The 17140-nt window shown below is 37.2% G+C and overlaps 1 protein-coding gene across 1 annotated transcript in view; it reads right to left on the minus strand.

Moving 5' to 3' along the window:
- Positions 1–1926: 1926 nt before the first annotated feature.
- LOC127427056 (vinculin) overlaps positions 1927–17140 on the minus strand; it is a 56142-nt gene continuing 40928 nt past the window's right edge. Inside the window, exons 8-21 of the mRNA XM_051674383.1 lie at positions 16646–16793; positions 16227–16380; positions 14999–15174; positions 12028–12218; positions 11720–11919; positions 10196–10324; positions 9958–10107; positions 8603–8711; positions 7868–8170; positions 7629–7753; positions 6154–6339; positions 5863–6066; positions 3448–3552; positions 1927–3347 (exon numbers count right to left, since the gene is read on the minus strand). Coding sequence (XP_051530343.1) covers positions 3201–3347; positions 3448–3552; positions 5863–6066; positions 6154–6339; positions 7629–7753; positions 7868–8170; positions 8603–8711; positions 9958–10107; positions 10196–10324; positions 11720–11919; positions 12028–12218; positions 14999–15174; positions 16227–16380; positions 16646–16793 — 2327 coding nt within the window. The 3' untranslated portion in view covers positions 1927–3200. The remainder of the gene's footprint in view (positions 3348–3447; positions 3553–5862; positions 6067–6153; positions 6340–7628; positions 7754–7867; positions 8171–8602; positions 8712–9957; positions 10108–10195; positions 10325–11719; positions 11920–12027; positions 12219–14998; positions 15175–16226; positions 16381–16645; positions 16794–17140) is intronic.

Below are 17140 nucleotides of genomic sequence, written 5' to 3' on the forward strand. Positions count from 1 at the left end.
TGGTGGGAGACCAACAGCACAAATAGAGTGAATGCAGGTAAAGTGGGACAACTGGTAACTGGTACATCATTGTGTGTTTATTCTTACATTCTTTCAGCATGAAGTTCATTCTAATCTAGTATTGGATGACAGTGATGTAACCATTTGTGTCATTCAACCTATTAGCAATTCAATGGATGAATTCCGTGATGTTTTGCAGTAGGCTATTTGATGTTCCAAATGTAGAAACATTTGTTGTAACTACAGTTGTGCTCAAAAGTTTGCATACCCTGGCAGAAATGTTACATTTTGGCATTGATTTTGAAAATATGACTTGAAAAAACAGTCCTTTTATTTAAGGATAGTGATCATATGAAGCCATTTATTATCACATAGTTGTTTGGCTCCTTTTTAAATCATAATGATAACAGAAATCATCCAAATGGCCCTGAGCAAAAGTTTACATACCCTTGAATGTTTGGCCTTGTTACAGACACACAAGGTGACACACACAGGTTTAAATGGCAATTAAAGGTTAATTTCCCACACCTGTGGCTTTTTAAATTGCAATTAGTGTCTGTGTATAAATAGTCAATGAGTTTGTTAGCTCTCCCGTGGATGCACTGCGCAGGCTAGATACTGAGCCATGGGGAGCAGAAAAGAACTGTCAAAAGACCTGCGTAACAAGGTAATGGAACTTTATAAATCTATCAATCACTTATTAAGAAGTGGAAAATTCAGGGATCTCTTGATACCAAGCCAAGGTCAGGTAGACCAAGAAAGATTTCAGCCACAAATGCCAGAAGAATTGTTCAGGATACAAAGAAAAGCCCACAGGTAACCTCAGGAGAAATACAGGCTGCTCTGGAAAAAGACGGTGTGGTTGTTTCAAGGAGCACAATACGACGATACTTGAACAAAAATGAGCTGCATGGTCGAGCTGCCAGAAAGAAGCCTTTACTGCGCCAATGCCACAAAAAAGCCCGGTTACAATATGCCCAACAACACCTTGACATGCCTCACAGCTTCTGGCACACTGTAATTTGGAGTGACGAGACCAAAATAGAGCTTTATGTTCACAACCATAAGCGCTATATTTGGAGAGGGGTCAACAAGGCCTATAGTGAAAAGAATACCATCCCCACTGTGAAGCATGGTGGTGGCTCACTGATGTTTGGGGGGTGTGTGAGCTCTAAAGGCATGGGGAATCTTGTGAAAATTGATGGTAAGATGAATGCAGAATGTTATCAGAAAATACTGGCAGACAATTTGCATTCTTCTGCACGAAAGCTGCGCATGGGACGCTCTTGGACTTTCCAGCACGACAATGACCCTCCAGTGGTTACAGCAGAAAAAGGTGAAGGTTCTGGAGTGGCCATCACAGTCTCCTGACCTTAATATCATCGAGCCACTCTGGGGAGATCTCAAACGTGTGGTTCATGCAAGACGACCAAAGACTTTGCATGACCTGGAGGCATTTTGCCAAGACGAATGGGCAGCTATACCACCTGCAAGAATTTGGGGCCTCATAGACAACTATTACAAAAGACTGCACGCTGTCATTGATGCTAAAGGGGGCAATACACAGTATTAAGAACTAAGGGTATGCAGACTTTTGAACAGGGGTCATTTCATTTTTTTCTTTGTTGCCATGTTTTGTTTTATGATTGTGTCATTCTGTTATAACCTACAGTTGAATATGAATCCCATAAGAAATCAAAGAAATGTGTTTTGCCTGCTCACTCATGTTTTCTTTAAAAATCTTACATATATTACCAATTCTCCAAGGGTATGCAAACTTTTGAGCACAACTGTATATTTTGGTGGAACATTTGCCATGCTACATTTCTCATTTGATTGGCCTTTTTAAAAACTCAAACAGCACATAATGCATAATAAAAGGGGCCTTTTAAAGAAAAAGAAATAAATATACTCCCACACAGACGATACAGTTGCTTATTAGTTCTTTTATTATGACAAGGCACAAAGGTCTTACAGGCTGTCTGTTGAGACAAACACATTATTTACATTAAAACTGCTGGTCTCCTCAGTATTATAAAAGGAAAATATGTGCAAAGAGCATACTTTCACTCATATAAATATTCTTGAGTGTATAATCTGTAGTGCATCAGTGAAGTCTTTAGTGGAAATACGTGGACAGCAGTGTGTGTATGTGTGTTGTTGTGGTTATATAATGATTTGGTTTGCATAGTTCACAGGTACACATGAAGCACCAGGTTGTGGGTTTGATTACCTCTTCAATTCAGTTCGGAGTGTCATCCCAGAATGATACTTTGGACGGTCCGTTGATAAATTACACACTGGATGACAGGTAAACAACAACTAAACTGTATACCTTTGGCGACATTGATTTTTAGAATCAGTATTTGTGTCTTATTATTCAGTGAAAACATTGAAACATCCTTAAAACAAAATACATTTATGCGAGAAGCAAAATTGTGTAAGATGGTACAATTTGTGAGGGTTATGCTTAAAATAAGAAAAAACTATTTGCCCACAGGGTGAAAAAAATAAGTCTTATGTTGCACAATGTTGCTTCTCAAGTAATTCATCTTGATTAAAAGATGTTTAGATGTTTTTATAGGAAAAATGCTTATAATAAAGATGATTCTTTGCCGTTTTCACAAGCACTTTGCATCAAAAAGCACATTATCTCGTATAATCAGTGAGGATTGTACAATATCAACATCTGTGCTTCTGTTTCTGTGCAAGTGAAGACAAAATATTAAGATAAGTCTTTGTGTGTGTGTGGTGATGAAATGTAAAAATACATTCAAAGAGTGAAAAAAGGCAGGTGAAAATAAGAATACGAAAATTAGATTTTAAGCAGCATCTAAGAAAATCAAATGGCTTCAAAATGCACCCACAGATGGTTTCTGTAAAAATATCTGAGAAATAATGAAAATAATGACCTTCGGAAAATATCAGGATTAATTTTCTCCTCAAAAAATATCCAACCGGGATCTATCAAAACAAAATAAATCATTCTCCACAATTTACAAAATGAACTGACCACATTATGGTTTAATTGAATCATCCCTTATTTTACACTCATTAACATCCTCAAGAACAACGGGTTTGATATGGAATAGTTTGGTCACCCCAATACGAGGTGGACGTCAAGTCTGCAATGACATTTAGGACCTGGACTGAACTGTTTCTCCAAGTACACGCTGGTATATTTGTACTGGTTCTGCTCCTCACTGGTACCATGGTGTCTTACGGACCCAATGCAGGGTGAATCCGGCATCTGTGCGGATCTTGATGGACGCAGCTTCGGCTTCTCTCACCGTCTCCTTCACGGACTGCATCAGGTTCTGAGCATTATGGACCAACATCTCAGTCGCCTACAAGAGAGAACCATAGATTTGGGATGCTTGCAAGCTATTAAGCGGATTTGGAAAAGAGTTCGTCTTTCGCAACAATCCAACAAGTGAAAGAACTGACCTGCTCTGATTCCTCCTCGCTGATATTGGTGCGTCCCAACATGGTGGCCTTCACAGTGGAGAGGATCTTCAACTGTGTGCTGATGGTAGGAATTCTCTCACACACCTACAAAAAGACAGAGATTTTACAAAGTTGTGCTTTTAAAAAAAAAAATTTAAAAAAAGAACCAAATCTCAGACCCCATTTAAGTGGACCAAAAAAAACCAAAAAACAGATCTTGTTGTGTTCTTGCTGTTTCTGGCCTCAGATCACTTTTTGGCCCATTTTAGCTGTGATGAGTTGTCTTTCCATTCAAACAATTTATTTTGGGAAACAGCAGAATGTTAATTACTATTATTAAAGGGGCCAAGGCCCAAAAGGGGCGTCTTACTGTGTTTGTAGCTTTTCTTATTGGGGAAGTTTTCTTTTACTTCTCCTTATTCCTCTGTCATGTGAGTCTATGACAGCTATATGAAGTGTACATAGGAACATTATGAAATTTGGTACACTAATAAGGGTAGGTAAGAACAGCACCCTGACCAAGTTTGGAGTCTCTAGGCCAAAGTCTATAGCTCTACCACTAGTTGAAAAAAGCACTTTTCTTTTGCTCCAAACTTTTGAATGGTTTGGTCTAGAAACATATTTTTCCATGATTACTCTACTCATGATGATTAGAATGGGCCCCTAAAATTAAAACTCCTCCCATTACAGCTACTCCTACAAAAAAAAAAAATGGCGCAGATGACCTTCAGACCAAGCCGCATAGCAACAACTGAGCAGAATTTTGATTTAAATTTTTTTTACATTTTTTTGATTTCATTAGTTTAAAAGTGACACCATTGCAAACTTGACGCTTACACTTAACAGGGAGTGAGGCTGTATTTTGGCAATGCTTTGGTCTATCGAAACGAAACTTGGTATGCTTCATTAGGACCATGATCTGAGAGTCCATGCCAGGTTTGGTGACACCTACGGGTCAAGAAATGTCAAAAATGGCCATTTTTGCCCTTAACTTTTGAACAGTTCTGACAAACTTGCTGCAAACTTTCCGCAGATTTCCCGCTCATTATTTTCACATGCAAATAAGCTTGCGATTCGCTGCAAATGTTTGCCAGACGTTTACAGCTCTTCACCAGTAGTGGTGAACCTGCAGCAAACCTTTGGCGACAATGAAGAGATTGCTGCAAAGCTCATTTGCATGTGAAAATAATGAGTGGCGAATTTGCATCAATTTGCAGAAAGTTTGCCAGAACTCTCGATTTCTGTGAGGGTTGTCCTAAAATCATGTTTTTGGATTCCTTGGGTCATAAGGAATCCAATGATGTGGATTTTTATATGATACCATGACCGACAATATCGCCTGACATTTTGCATTTTAACATAAGGTGATGCAGCTTTTGAACGTTTTACCGGATTTAAACAAAAATTGGCATGCGTCATCGACTCCATGTCCTGAAGGTACATGAACAGTTAGGAGACAGTGCCACCTATAGTTCAAAAGAAATACTACATTATATAAATATGCCCTTTTGAAAAAAACTGTCCAAAAGTTGTTGTCTTGGTCTCTTTATTTTCCTTGTGTTACGCAGATTCCAGTATTACCCCAATGGTGATTACCATATCTCTATATATTTTTTTTTTTTCGCAAAATTTTTTCCCCACTTATTTTAATTCTGTCCAATCTTCACAAACATTAGCTCAGATGATCTTCAGACCAAGCCGCATAGAAGTGACTGAAAAGAATTCTGATTTTCACAACCATTACCGAGATATGCCTTACTGAATTCAATCAATTCTATCCTAAGAGGCTAATCGGTTAGCATGCTAACCACATGCTAATCATGTTAGCAGGGTAACCATATGGGTATTTTTTTTTTTTCAAGCTAATCGGTTATCATGCTATTCATAGGCTACATTAGCATAGCATGCTAATCGGTTAGCATGCTAACTAAAACATTTTCCTGACGACTCTCATCTTGTTTTACCTCTTGGGCATTGTATTCACCTGTCAACTGCGTGGCGCGGCATGTGTAGCAACGGGCTAGACCTCAAGAGTTTGTGTTTGAATCCCATCTGAGACAATCTTGAATTTATACCTCTTGACTTTCCATCGAAAAATAATCATGATTACAACTAGCCTACAGCTGCCTAAAACGTTTTGCTTTACATGCAATTAAAATATTAAAGCAATCCAGGAACACAGTTCTCAAGTTGTTTTGATGCATAGCCTACATAAAGAAAATTGCATGCAACTGCCCCACACAAAATAAGTAATTTAATGTAAATTATATTAAATCGAAACAAATAATCGCAATTACAATATCAAAGGAAAAAATCGTCAATTATGATGCATCATAATCATGCAACCGTAGCTTGAAAACAAAGTAAGCTGACAAATGCATAAATGTAAATGTAGAGTGAATGCTGTGTGTGCACCTGCAGCAGGTTGGTTCTGATGCGTTTGTCTGTACACTGCTTGGCGACTTCTTTGGCAAGGCGTGTGACCTCATCAGAGGCTTTGGCGATGTCTTTGGCACACTGGATGAGCGCTCTTTTATTTCCGCTGCCACCCCGCACCAGTCGAGACATCTCCGCCATCAACAGAGCCATGCGCTTAGCAGCGCCAATGATGTCGTTACCCTGCAGGAAGTCAGCACCCAGAGATTAACAACCTGCACGTATGCGCATACTCATAACCCAGCAGGGAAACTCGACGAGACCACTGACCTTGCTGGACCACTTCCTGGCCTCGTCGTGCAGCTGTCGGGCGGCCACCATCATGGGTTCGCTGACCATCTCTCCGGCTTGCTGCTCTGGGAACTCCTCATCCTTCTCCTCAGGCGGTGGGGGTCGGGGAGGGGGCACTTCACCCTCCGGCAGGGGCGGTTTTGGGGGAGCGGCATTGTCGTTTATCTAAATGAGAACCATCAAAACACTGTCAGTGTTGTTGCTGTGCAGGTAGAGTAAAAATGGGCAAAATATGCAGATGGCATACTCATTATTTATATGATAAATGTATAATCAATAATGCAAATTCATTAAATATTTTAGTATAGCAATTTTCATCTAATCAAAATTAATATAAAATCATATGTTTCTGCTCAAGTGACTGAAGGGGCTGCCACATTTAACTCAACAGGGTTTAACTTAAGCAAGAACAAAAATTAAAGGGAACATTCCCAGCATCCAAATCTGCACACATCCCTACTAGGTACAGTAGAATGGTAAAAGTATTATGTCAAATGAGTGTCTGAATCCTCAGAATTAATAAAACAGTAGGTGTGAAGTACCCAGGTGGCCTAGTACATCCGGTGAGATTCTGAAGTACGCATCTACTGGACACTGTACTATCCCATAATGCCTTGGGAGCTGAGAAAACGTCACGTTCAAAACACTGAATAAAAAAAATAAAAATAAATGGCATAGAACTGCAAGTTGAGCAGTTCTTTTCTAACTTTAAGTGCTATATATACAAATTTGTTACTTGTGTATGCATTGTACTTGTTTAACAAAACCAGAGTAAATTATTTCTGCATTGTAAATATTGTTTTAATATTTTTTTTGTAAATTATTAATTATTTTTGTGTTGCAAATAATTGTATAATAATTGTTTTAATGTTTATGAAAATTATTAATTAATAATTTTCGCATTGTACATTTTTAAATATAAATTATATATATTTTTTGTAAATTACTAATTATTTTTGTGTTGCAAATAATTGTATAATAATTTTTTTAATGTTTATGAAAAATATTAATAATTGTCGCATTGTACATTTTTAAATATAAATTATGTATTTTTTTTTTGTAAATTACTAATTATTTTAGTGTTGCAAATTTTTTGCATAATGTTTAAAATATTTTTTTAACTTATTTTTATTGCTTTGTAATTTTTTTAATTTCTAAAATATTTTTTGTTAATTATTATTTGTGTTGTAAATTATTCTGTAATAATTAGTTGTAAAATTATTAATAATTTGTGTTGTAAATAATTCAAATATTGTTACGAATCATTTTGTAAATTATTTTTGTTGTACATTTAAAAAAAAACGTTTTGTGTGGATTATTAGTTAACCATTTTCACATAGTAATCTTTTTAAATACTTATGTTTGTGTTGAACTTTTAAATAATGCAGTATATACTCTTGACTGCATGAGTTTGGATGCTGCTTCTGTCTGCAGTAATCTTGAGTGACACTGACCTGCAGCTGCTCCAGGTCTGGAGGTGGAGGGGGGAAGTCCGGCTCCTGTGGGTGAAACGCCTCTCTGACTTTAGCCACGGCACTCAGAATCTTAAAACCAGAGTCCAGGAAACCCTTCTGAAGACCTGCCGACAGAGACAGAAATATACAAAACATAATGCAAAAAATCTGGTCCAGATTGCAGCTTATTCTGCAGGTATGAAGTGAAATATTTTTTTCTTTCTGTGCGAGTGTCTCACCCTGGTCCTGTATGTTGCCAGCCACGGCCTTGGCGTCCATGACCATTGGTGAGATGGTTCTGCTGAGCTCGTCTGAAGCCGCTTTCACAGTTTCTCTGAACTTCGGGTCCTCTGAGTTCTCCACCTCTCGTTTCGCCACCAGCAGGATCCGATTGGCTCGCCGGGCGATGCTGGTTGCCCCGGCAACCAGCATCTGAGGCTGATGTTTGGCCATAGCTACCTGACACTTATCCAGATCTTTCTTAATGGCTTCTTCTGATGCGTCCAACAAAGACCTGGTGTCAATCGCTTCATCCACCAGACCTGAGACAGAGAAAGTTAGGAGTCAAACAGGATGAGAATCGTAAGGATTTGAACAATTCTCTTTCATGATTCCACTCCAACGATTCTGTGGCCGAATTCACAAAAATCATTTTACTAAAAAAAAAAAAAACGTTTTTAGGATAAATAAGAAGTTTGAAAGAAGCTAAAAATATTGGTGGTTTAATAAAAAAAAGATGAGAAAATACTATTTTATTCTTAAGAACATTTTGTGAATCCGGCCTCCAGAACAATTCAATTAATGATTCTATCATCCGATAAATCATGAGCCTTTTTGACCGATACAATAAAAAGAACAGGCTAAAGTCAGCTTAAACATCAGTTAACTCTTCCTGCTTTAATTTCAACAGATTTCACAACAGATTACATTTAGCAAATTTAAACTTCAAAGCAGGAGTAATCATTTAAGTTCACCTGTCATTTTCTCAACGTTGTCGATCCATTGGTTCTTCATGGTTTCAAAGTGCTCGTATGCCGCCTGATTACCAGGATTCTTGAGGAGGATTCGAGCTGCCGAAACAACCTGCAAGATAAAACAATTGCACATTATTAGGTCTGTCAGTCATTTAATCACAATTAATCTCATGCATTTGAGTAATTATAAACAATCTCAAATATTACATTTGAGCCAGTGTTTTTATTATTAATGAAAACTAAATGAAAATATTTTTGTTTACTGAAAGAAAAAGAAAAATGGAATCATGTTTAAAAATACTAAAAATACTTTCATAATTCCAAAATGTACTAAAATAAAAATATATTAATTAATTGTTATTTTTAAAATTATTTTAATTAACTCAAAAATGTAAATAGAAATTAATATTAAATAAAATGTAATTAATTATTAACTTTTGTTTTAGCCTTTATATTTTCTTAGTATACACAGTACCATGTTAAATTTGAAACCTTTAAATGTAAAAATGCCATTAGAAAAGTAATAAAACAATGCTACTCTAAAGAATTTGAAGCTGTTAAACGTTTCATTGATATCAGTTAATGCATTAACTGTGGCAGCAATAAAAAAGTAAAACTGAAATAAAACTAAACTGAACCTAGAAAACACCGAAAATAAACCTAAAACTAAACTAAAGCTAATTGAAAATAAAATTAAAAATTAAAATTAAAATTAAAAACTAGGTAACTGTGACGAGGAGGAGGGCGTGGCCGGGCCGTGATGGAGCACGGCTGGCGCTGAATCAGCTGATCAGCGGGAGAGCGAGATAAGAGGCAGCCGGAGACGCCAGTTTGAGAGAGAGAGAGAGAGAGAGAGAGAGAGAGACCATGCTGGAGACACCGCTCGGCTCCGCCCTGCTCACCACAGTAACACTGTACAATAAGGTCGTATTCGTTAACTTCATTAGTTAACATGAACTAACATTGAATATTGCTTTACAGCACTTACAGCTACAGCTTGGTTAATGTTAATTTCCACATGTCCGAATACATTTTGAAAATTAGAAGCTGTATAACATTATTTAGTGCATTATGAACAAACTTGAACTAACGATGAATTGTAAATTTATAAAGATTAATTAAGGCTGTAAAAAATATAATATTCATTGTTAGTTCATGATATCTAATGCATTAATTAATGTTAAAAAATACAACTATATTGTCAAGTTTTAAACCCTGTTTTAAGCCCGACAAATTACACATGCATTACAGTATGAAGCAAATTACATGTCAGACCATTTCCAATCAGCATCAACTCTGGGGAAAAAAATTACAACTTTTATAAACATTATCTTCAACATATATATTTGTAGTACCTGTGGCGTGAGCTCTCGGGCAGATTTGACCGCTGTTTGGATGCCCTCCACCGTGCCCTTGTTGGCAGTGCCCACGGCGGCCGCCTTCTCTGCTGTAGCGCCCAGACGCCCGGCGTGATTCTCAAAGTTTGCCGCCCGCTCTTCAAACACCTGAACATCACCGTCAGATTATAGATTATCAGTCACACAAAGAGACATGTTGCTGTGTGTGTGTGTGTGTGTGTGTGTGTGTGTGTACCTCCTCTCTATTAGGCGTGTTCGGTGGGGCTGTCGCTGCCACAGCCAATAGTTTGACGGGTGTGGTCGTGTCACTAAAGATGTCTGACACTTCCTGTGTCATGGTTTCCTGCATTTTACCCTTCAGCTCCTGAAAAAACCCCCATATCATACACGCATTACTATAGACAATACCTTTGATGTAAATACAATTTGCATCTACTCCATAATAATGTTATCATCATGGTGTGCTGTGCCACAAAACTGTGCATATTTAGATTCTGGCTCTTTATGAAATTCACTTACCAGCAGAGGGTGCTCTTTCCTGTATGTGTGGATGCATGTGTGATTTTTAACATGATCTGTGATTATTAGTGTTCTTGATGCATTGTTGTTCTGTTTTCATTTATTCATGTAGGTTTGTTTGCAATAATGTGACAGATGTGTGTCAGGGTTGTGCGCCATTCAGAATTGACTTCTTTATGTGATATATATATATAAATCAATATATAATTAGATATTAAAAATATGGAGGACCAGGTCTGCTGATATTAAAAAAAAAGTAAATGTAAAAAAAATGAAAAAAGTGTACATAGAAATAAATAAATACATTTTAACAAATAAGATATGAGTATGTATACTTTTATTTCCTTATATCTTTATACAATAAAAAGATATTTATTTTGACATTTATTTCAACATTTATTTATTTATGCATGTAAATATATATCCACATTTATTCCACATCATGTAAAAAAAATTTACATTTATTTGCAAAATGATTATTATTATTTTATATATGTATATTTATATGTATATTTATATTTGTTTTTAATATTGGCTGATTTGGTCCTCCATAGATTGTGACGTCATAACCATGATGCTCAGCTTCTGCATGAGTTGCGTTTGGAGTTTATTTTTGGATTTTGTTTAATTTTCTCCCCTTTTCTCCCCAATTTGGAATGCCCAATTCCCAACGCGCTTTAAGTCCTCGTGGTGGTGTAGTGACTCGCCTCAATCCGGGTGGCGGAGGATGATTCTCAGTTGCCTCTGCGTCTGAGACCGTCAATCTGCACATCTTATCACATGGCTTGTTGAGCACGTTACCACGGAGACGTAGCGCGTGTGGAGGCTTCACGCTATTCTCCGCGGCATCCACACACAACTCACCACGTGCCCCACCGAGAGCGAGAACCACATTATGGCGACCACGAGGAGGTTACCCCATGTGACTCTACCCTCCCTAGCAACCGGGCCAATTTGGTTGCTTAGGAGACCTGGCTGGAGTCACTCAGCACGCCCTGGATTCAAACTCGTGACTCCAGGCGTGGTAGTCAGCGTCAATACTCGCTGAGATACCCAGGCCCCGAAGTTTAGTTTTAATAAATGTTCAGGGTAGACTGCAGAGGGAGTTTTGCATAGTGAACGTTACGAGTATATCTACTTACTGAAATATTTGAAAAAAAGCCCTGTTTTTTCTTATTTTGCCCATTTAATGGGTTCTTATAATTACAAACTTATAGCTGCTTGTATGTGTGTCTCTTACTTTAAGTGTATCCTGTAGCTGTTGAGCGATTGTGTGGGCTTGTGGACTTTCTCCCTCTCCGCGGGCTGCTAGCTCAGCTAACTGCGCCATCAGATGCTCCACCTCCTCACATTTACCCAGAAGGTCGTGCCTCTGAGATGCCGGCAACGCATTGGCCAGACGACGCCCCTCGGCAACCAGCCCACGAATCGCTGCCTGACCTACAAATACAAACGACAAAAGAAGGAAATATGTAAATGAGTAACTCCAGACAAGTGAACAGACAGAGGGCATTTTTAGATTTTAATGTACAATTTCCAGAATCTCACCGACACCGCTGTCGTCCAGGGTGGGGTTGTCAATCCATCTCTGAGCCTGCTCGATTTTGCCCTCCAGGTGAACGGCGGCTTTAGCGGGGCGAGTGTTGGCTACGGCTTTACTGGTTTTAGACTGAAGATTCTGCAGAGCGGTGGCGATCTGCTTCGCCAATGCACGAGCCTCAGGAGTATCACCCTTACCTCTACACACACACACAGATGACAGGAGATAGAAATATAATTTTGAATAATAATACAGAACTGAAAGTACATGATTTAGTGTCACAAATGTGCACTTCAGTGTATCGAAACAAACACACTCTTTCACAATGTTAGTTCCACTAAAGCTCTATTTGGACAGGACTAGTTTTCTAGGTTATGGTTGATACATATCACATAAAAAACAGGCAAGCACTTACACAAAATCTGCTGTTCCAATCAATCAATCAATCTATTTATATCTATTACTATACCTATGTATCTATTTTTATATCTATATCTACAGTATATCTATCTATCTATCTATATATATATATCAATCTATAATGTATCTTACATTTGATACCATTAGTTAACTACATTAGTAACGATGAACGACAATTTAACACCACTTATTAATCTTGGTTCATGTTAATTGCAACATATATATAAAAATAATTTTTTTTTTTAAAAGAAAATATAAGTTGCTATGTTCTAACATTAGTTAATACATTATGAACTAACATGAACAATTATATATTTTTTTAAATGAACATGAACTAAGATTAATAAATACTGTAAAAAATATATTGTTCATTGTTAGTTCAGGAAATCTAATGATTTTAATAATGTTAACACGTTACCTTATTATAAAGTGTTACCATTATATTAATATCAAATATATATAATTAGAATAATTAATATATTAATTTATATTTCATATAATTAATCATTATAATTCAATATAATGTATATATTGTTTGTATAATTTATATTAGAATTAAAACAACTTTTAGGGTTCCCACACTTTTTGGACCAATTAATTTCCATGACATTTTTATGACTTTTCCAGTTATTTGCATTACTAGATAAGAATTTTTAACAATTATTTTAAAGACTCACAAAGAGCTATTTCTAGCCAATGAAATATTTTAAAGCTGAGCATAGCTACAAAAATGTATTATCACATTAGTAATTTGCATGACTTTTCCATGACTTTCCAGGCCTGAAAACTTTCAGATAAACCCGCCCCTAAAAATCACGTATAATCAAAATGGATTGTGGTTAGTGGTTTCAACTGGTAGAGCATTCACTAGCAATGCCAAAATCATGGGTTCGATTCAGGAAACACACAAACTGATCGAATGGATACCTCGAATGCACTGTAAGTAATTCTGGATAAAGGCTTCTGCCAAATTGCATAAATGAAAACGGAGGCGTCACTTCCGCACTTAAGGCCTGTTCACACCAAGTCCGTTTTCTCGGTGTGATTGATAGATCTGTACAAGCTTTTGAACGGGAACAGTGCATTCCTATGGTGCTATTCACATAGGGTCCGACAAATCGTCCGCCGACAATCCGAAGGTTTTTTTTCCTTCAGACTGATGTAAACTGACTGACCAATGAGATAAGAGCTTTTTGCCATTTTTCCCAGAGTCCTTGCAGCTGCTCAATCCAATGCGTTGGTGGCGCTATAATCAACTGGCAAACACCGGCATTAGACTTGCAGCTGATAGATTGCCAAATAGTTGCAGTTCATGAACAATAAAACCTTTGTACTGCAAACATAAATCCGGTCTGTTTTTGAAAGTCTGCTTATGGTTTTTGTCTTAATGTACAATATTAATATGAATATCACTGTGCCTGTTATATTCTCACGGCATTAAAAATAGCAGCTAGGTTCGGAAATTTGTTTCCAATAAGCTTAAAGTAAAATCCCATAAAACTCTCGACATGCCATATTTTACTGTAGACAAACGAATTGCAGAACCACACTGCTATTTTTATTGCAAGGATAATATAACAAAGTACTGCAATAGTTTAAATAAAGAAAAGTCGGTGGGATAGTGTTTACTTTTATATTATTTTATTTTGCGACATATTTCATATATATATATATATATATATATATATATATATATACCAGGAATTCTCCACATGTACGTATATCACTGTACCTTGTGTTATATTATCCAGGCATTATAAAAACAGAAGTTGGGTTTGGGAGTCTGTTTGGAATATAGGCAAAATACATACAAATAAATATCCAGCAGCGCTCTTAACTCATCTCACTCACATAAAGAACACAGATTATACACTCCTCAAAATGCATCAACACCATGGAAAGAACGTAATGAAACAGTTATGCCAAATTAGCTTAATAAATGCTTTATTCAATATATTAATCTCTAACAGCTGAAGGTGCAGGCAGGCGACTGGTATAAATGTTTCTAGAACAGCAACAGCGCCAGCTACTGTACAGAGGTGAAACAGTTTTTAGTTTCATTTTTTTTACGGACTCAGTGTGAATAGACCTTCTGTCCGAGGTTTGTCTCGCAAAATCGTGAACAGGCCTTAAGTGGGCGGTTCTTGGTCACAATAGGTTGCAATGTGGACCAGACTGAGAGTCAAAAGTAGGCAAATTTGTTAATGACTGTAACTGAAACGTTTAGTTTAGAAAACTGATACCAGCCAAATAGCACTTTCATTCACACATACATTCTCTCAGTATCTGTTCAACGGCTTCATTGCACATTCACACATGTGAAGATCATTTGTGCAACACAGTCAATAACACACACACAGCACTTCAATATACTGACATAATGTGCAAAACCTTTGAACAAACGTTGCTTAACTACCATCAAACAGTGAACAGTCAAACAATGGAATACTGGAGTACCGCATGTGGGCAGGAATGGAAAAATGTGCAAATATTCCAGAGACTGTGGCCAAGAATCCCACAAACCCCCAACTGAAAGTCGAGATGATGAGATGTACGTACGCTTTCTTGAGCTCGGAGAGTTTGGCTGTGAGCGCGGCGATCTCGCCCATGTTGCGCAGGATGTCCTCTCTTTCTTTGGGATCTTCACACAGGTCGGTGATCTTCCTCGCCTCACCTAGAAGAGCCTTGATGTTCTCCTCACCCTCGGGACCTCCGTGAGGGTCCGCCAGCCAGTTCTGAAGAGGCAGTATAAAGTCACCATTACATGTTGTCATATGATTTAAGTTTCACTAACCTTATAAATTCAACATTATTTTCAACATTGTTTTAAAAAGCATCACATAATACAGTAATGGCTTTCAGGTCATTTCAAGCAGGACATGACAGCCTTTAGTGAGCGAGTGAGTCATCGAAGTGACTCAGTGAGGAAGAGAGTTGTCTGAACGAATCAGTTCATGGTTTAGTTTGATGACTCTTGTGTTCTCAGTCTTGTGTGACTGATTCACCACACACTCAAACTTAGGTTTAGAATATATATATCCTTAACTTCAGGCACATTCATGTCCCAACAGTTAGTGTACTTGATAACCAAGTGGACAAAAGTGTCAGTGAAGAGCATACCTGAGATGAAATATGAGAGAAAAATCAAGGGAAATATTACTTGTGAGCAGAAGATTTTTATTGGCCGTCTTTTCCAATCAAGCTGTAATTTTGCCAAATTATGCTACATTTGTACAGAAAAAAATATATAAATATTATTTTAGAAATAAATAAAATATAAACAATTATTATTAATAATATATAAATCATTATATTTACTATATAATATTATAGATGTATATATTAAATTATTTATTAAATAATAATTTAATTTATTATCATTAAATTTATTTAGGATACATAAAATGTTAGCTATGAAATTAGCCTTAGCAAGACAAAGGAGTCGGTCATTTTATTTGAAAAACGTTAAAAATGTCATTTCCATCAGCGTCATTTCCAGCACAGAACACAAAACAGAATTTGAGATGTGCTGAAATGACACTGTGGTGGGAATTTTCATGACAAAAATGACATAAATCTCCTGTGGTGCATGAACAGACACTGTTGGACATTTTTAGTAGACAAATTAAATTATGGAGAGTGAAAAATATTTTAATGAGACTTTACTTTCTAGAAATCCAGTACTAAAAGTGCCCAAAGTTAAAGAAACACCCATATATATATATAGTCAAACCTGGGTAAATCACCTCATGTGATATGCAACAGTGGTCTGAACAAATCCTCTCACCTGTGCAGCGTCTATTCTCTTGGCGATGGCTTGTTTTGAGCTGGTCATGGCCTCTAATTTACGTGCTGCATTTTCTACTTTCCCCGTCAGAACGTCCAAACCCTGAGACACCTGCTGCGCTTTCTGCATGGCCACAGGACTCGCTCCCTGACCCCTGCATAGCACACACACAAACACACTTAATATAACATGCTAAATCACCCTGTACCAAATACTGTATATCTATGCTCTGATGCTAACAATAACAACAAGTAATCAGAAAAACACAAGTATATTTATTAAAATGCAGTATTTCTAAAACCGCCAAACAAAGAAATTCCACATTAAGACTCAGTAAGTGATGGTGGTAAAAACAGTTTTTGAGGTTATCGTTACGGCTCTAGAACAAATGTTTTTGGGGTCTTCATACGCGATCATACCTGGCTCGTAACTCAGAGACCTGTTCAGTAATCTGTCCGAGCGCTTTGGCTGTGCCCACAATATCTCTCCTTTCTTTCCCAGTACAGAGTTCGCCCACTTTACCCGCCTCATCCAAAATCTGACGAATGGCTTGCTCGCCGGGGTCACCTGAAAAGGCACACAGAACGATGTGAGGAAACATCTACAGTTCCATCCAGAGCAGAGATGTGTTCAGAAATGGTATACTACATACGATTTGTACCATTACTACATACTAATTTTGAAAGAAAGTAGTATTCACTATGTATACTGTGCACAGTATGCACATTTTTAGTATGCATGGACAACCGCATGACCTAATACATTTGCCAAAACATGCAGTATACAAATAGAGCACACTGCATACAACCCCACAATGCAATGCACTCGACTTGAACTTTTATTTCCAGAGTGACGAATGCACGTAATATATAATATCTAGAGGTGTAACGGTTCACTCATCTCACGATTCGGTG

The sequence above is a fragment of the Myxocyprinus asiaticus genome, chromosome 36 (genome assembly GCF_019703515.2).
Source record: "Myxocyprinus asiaticus isolate MX2 ecotype Aquarium Trade chromosome 36, UBuf_Myxa_2, whole genome shotgun sequence".
NCBI lineage: Eukaryota > Metazoa > Chordata > Actinopteri > Cypriniformes > Catostomidae > Myxocyprinus > Myxocyprinus asiaticus.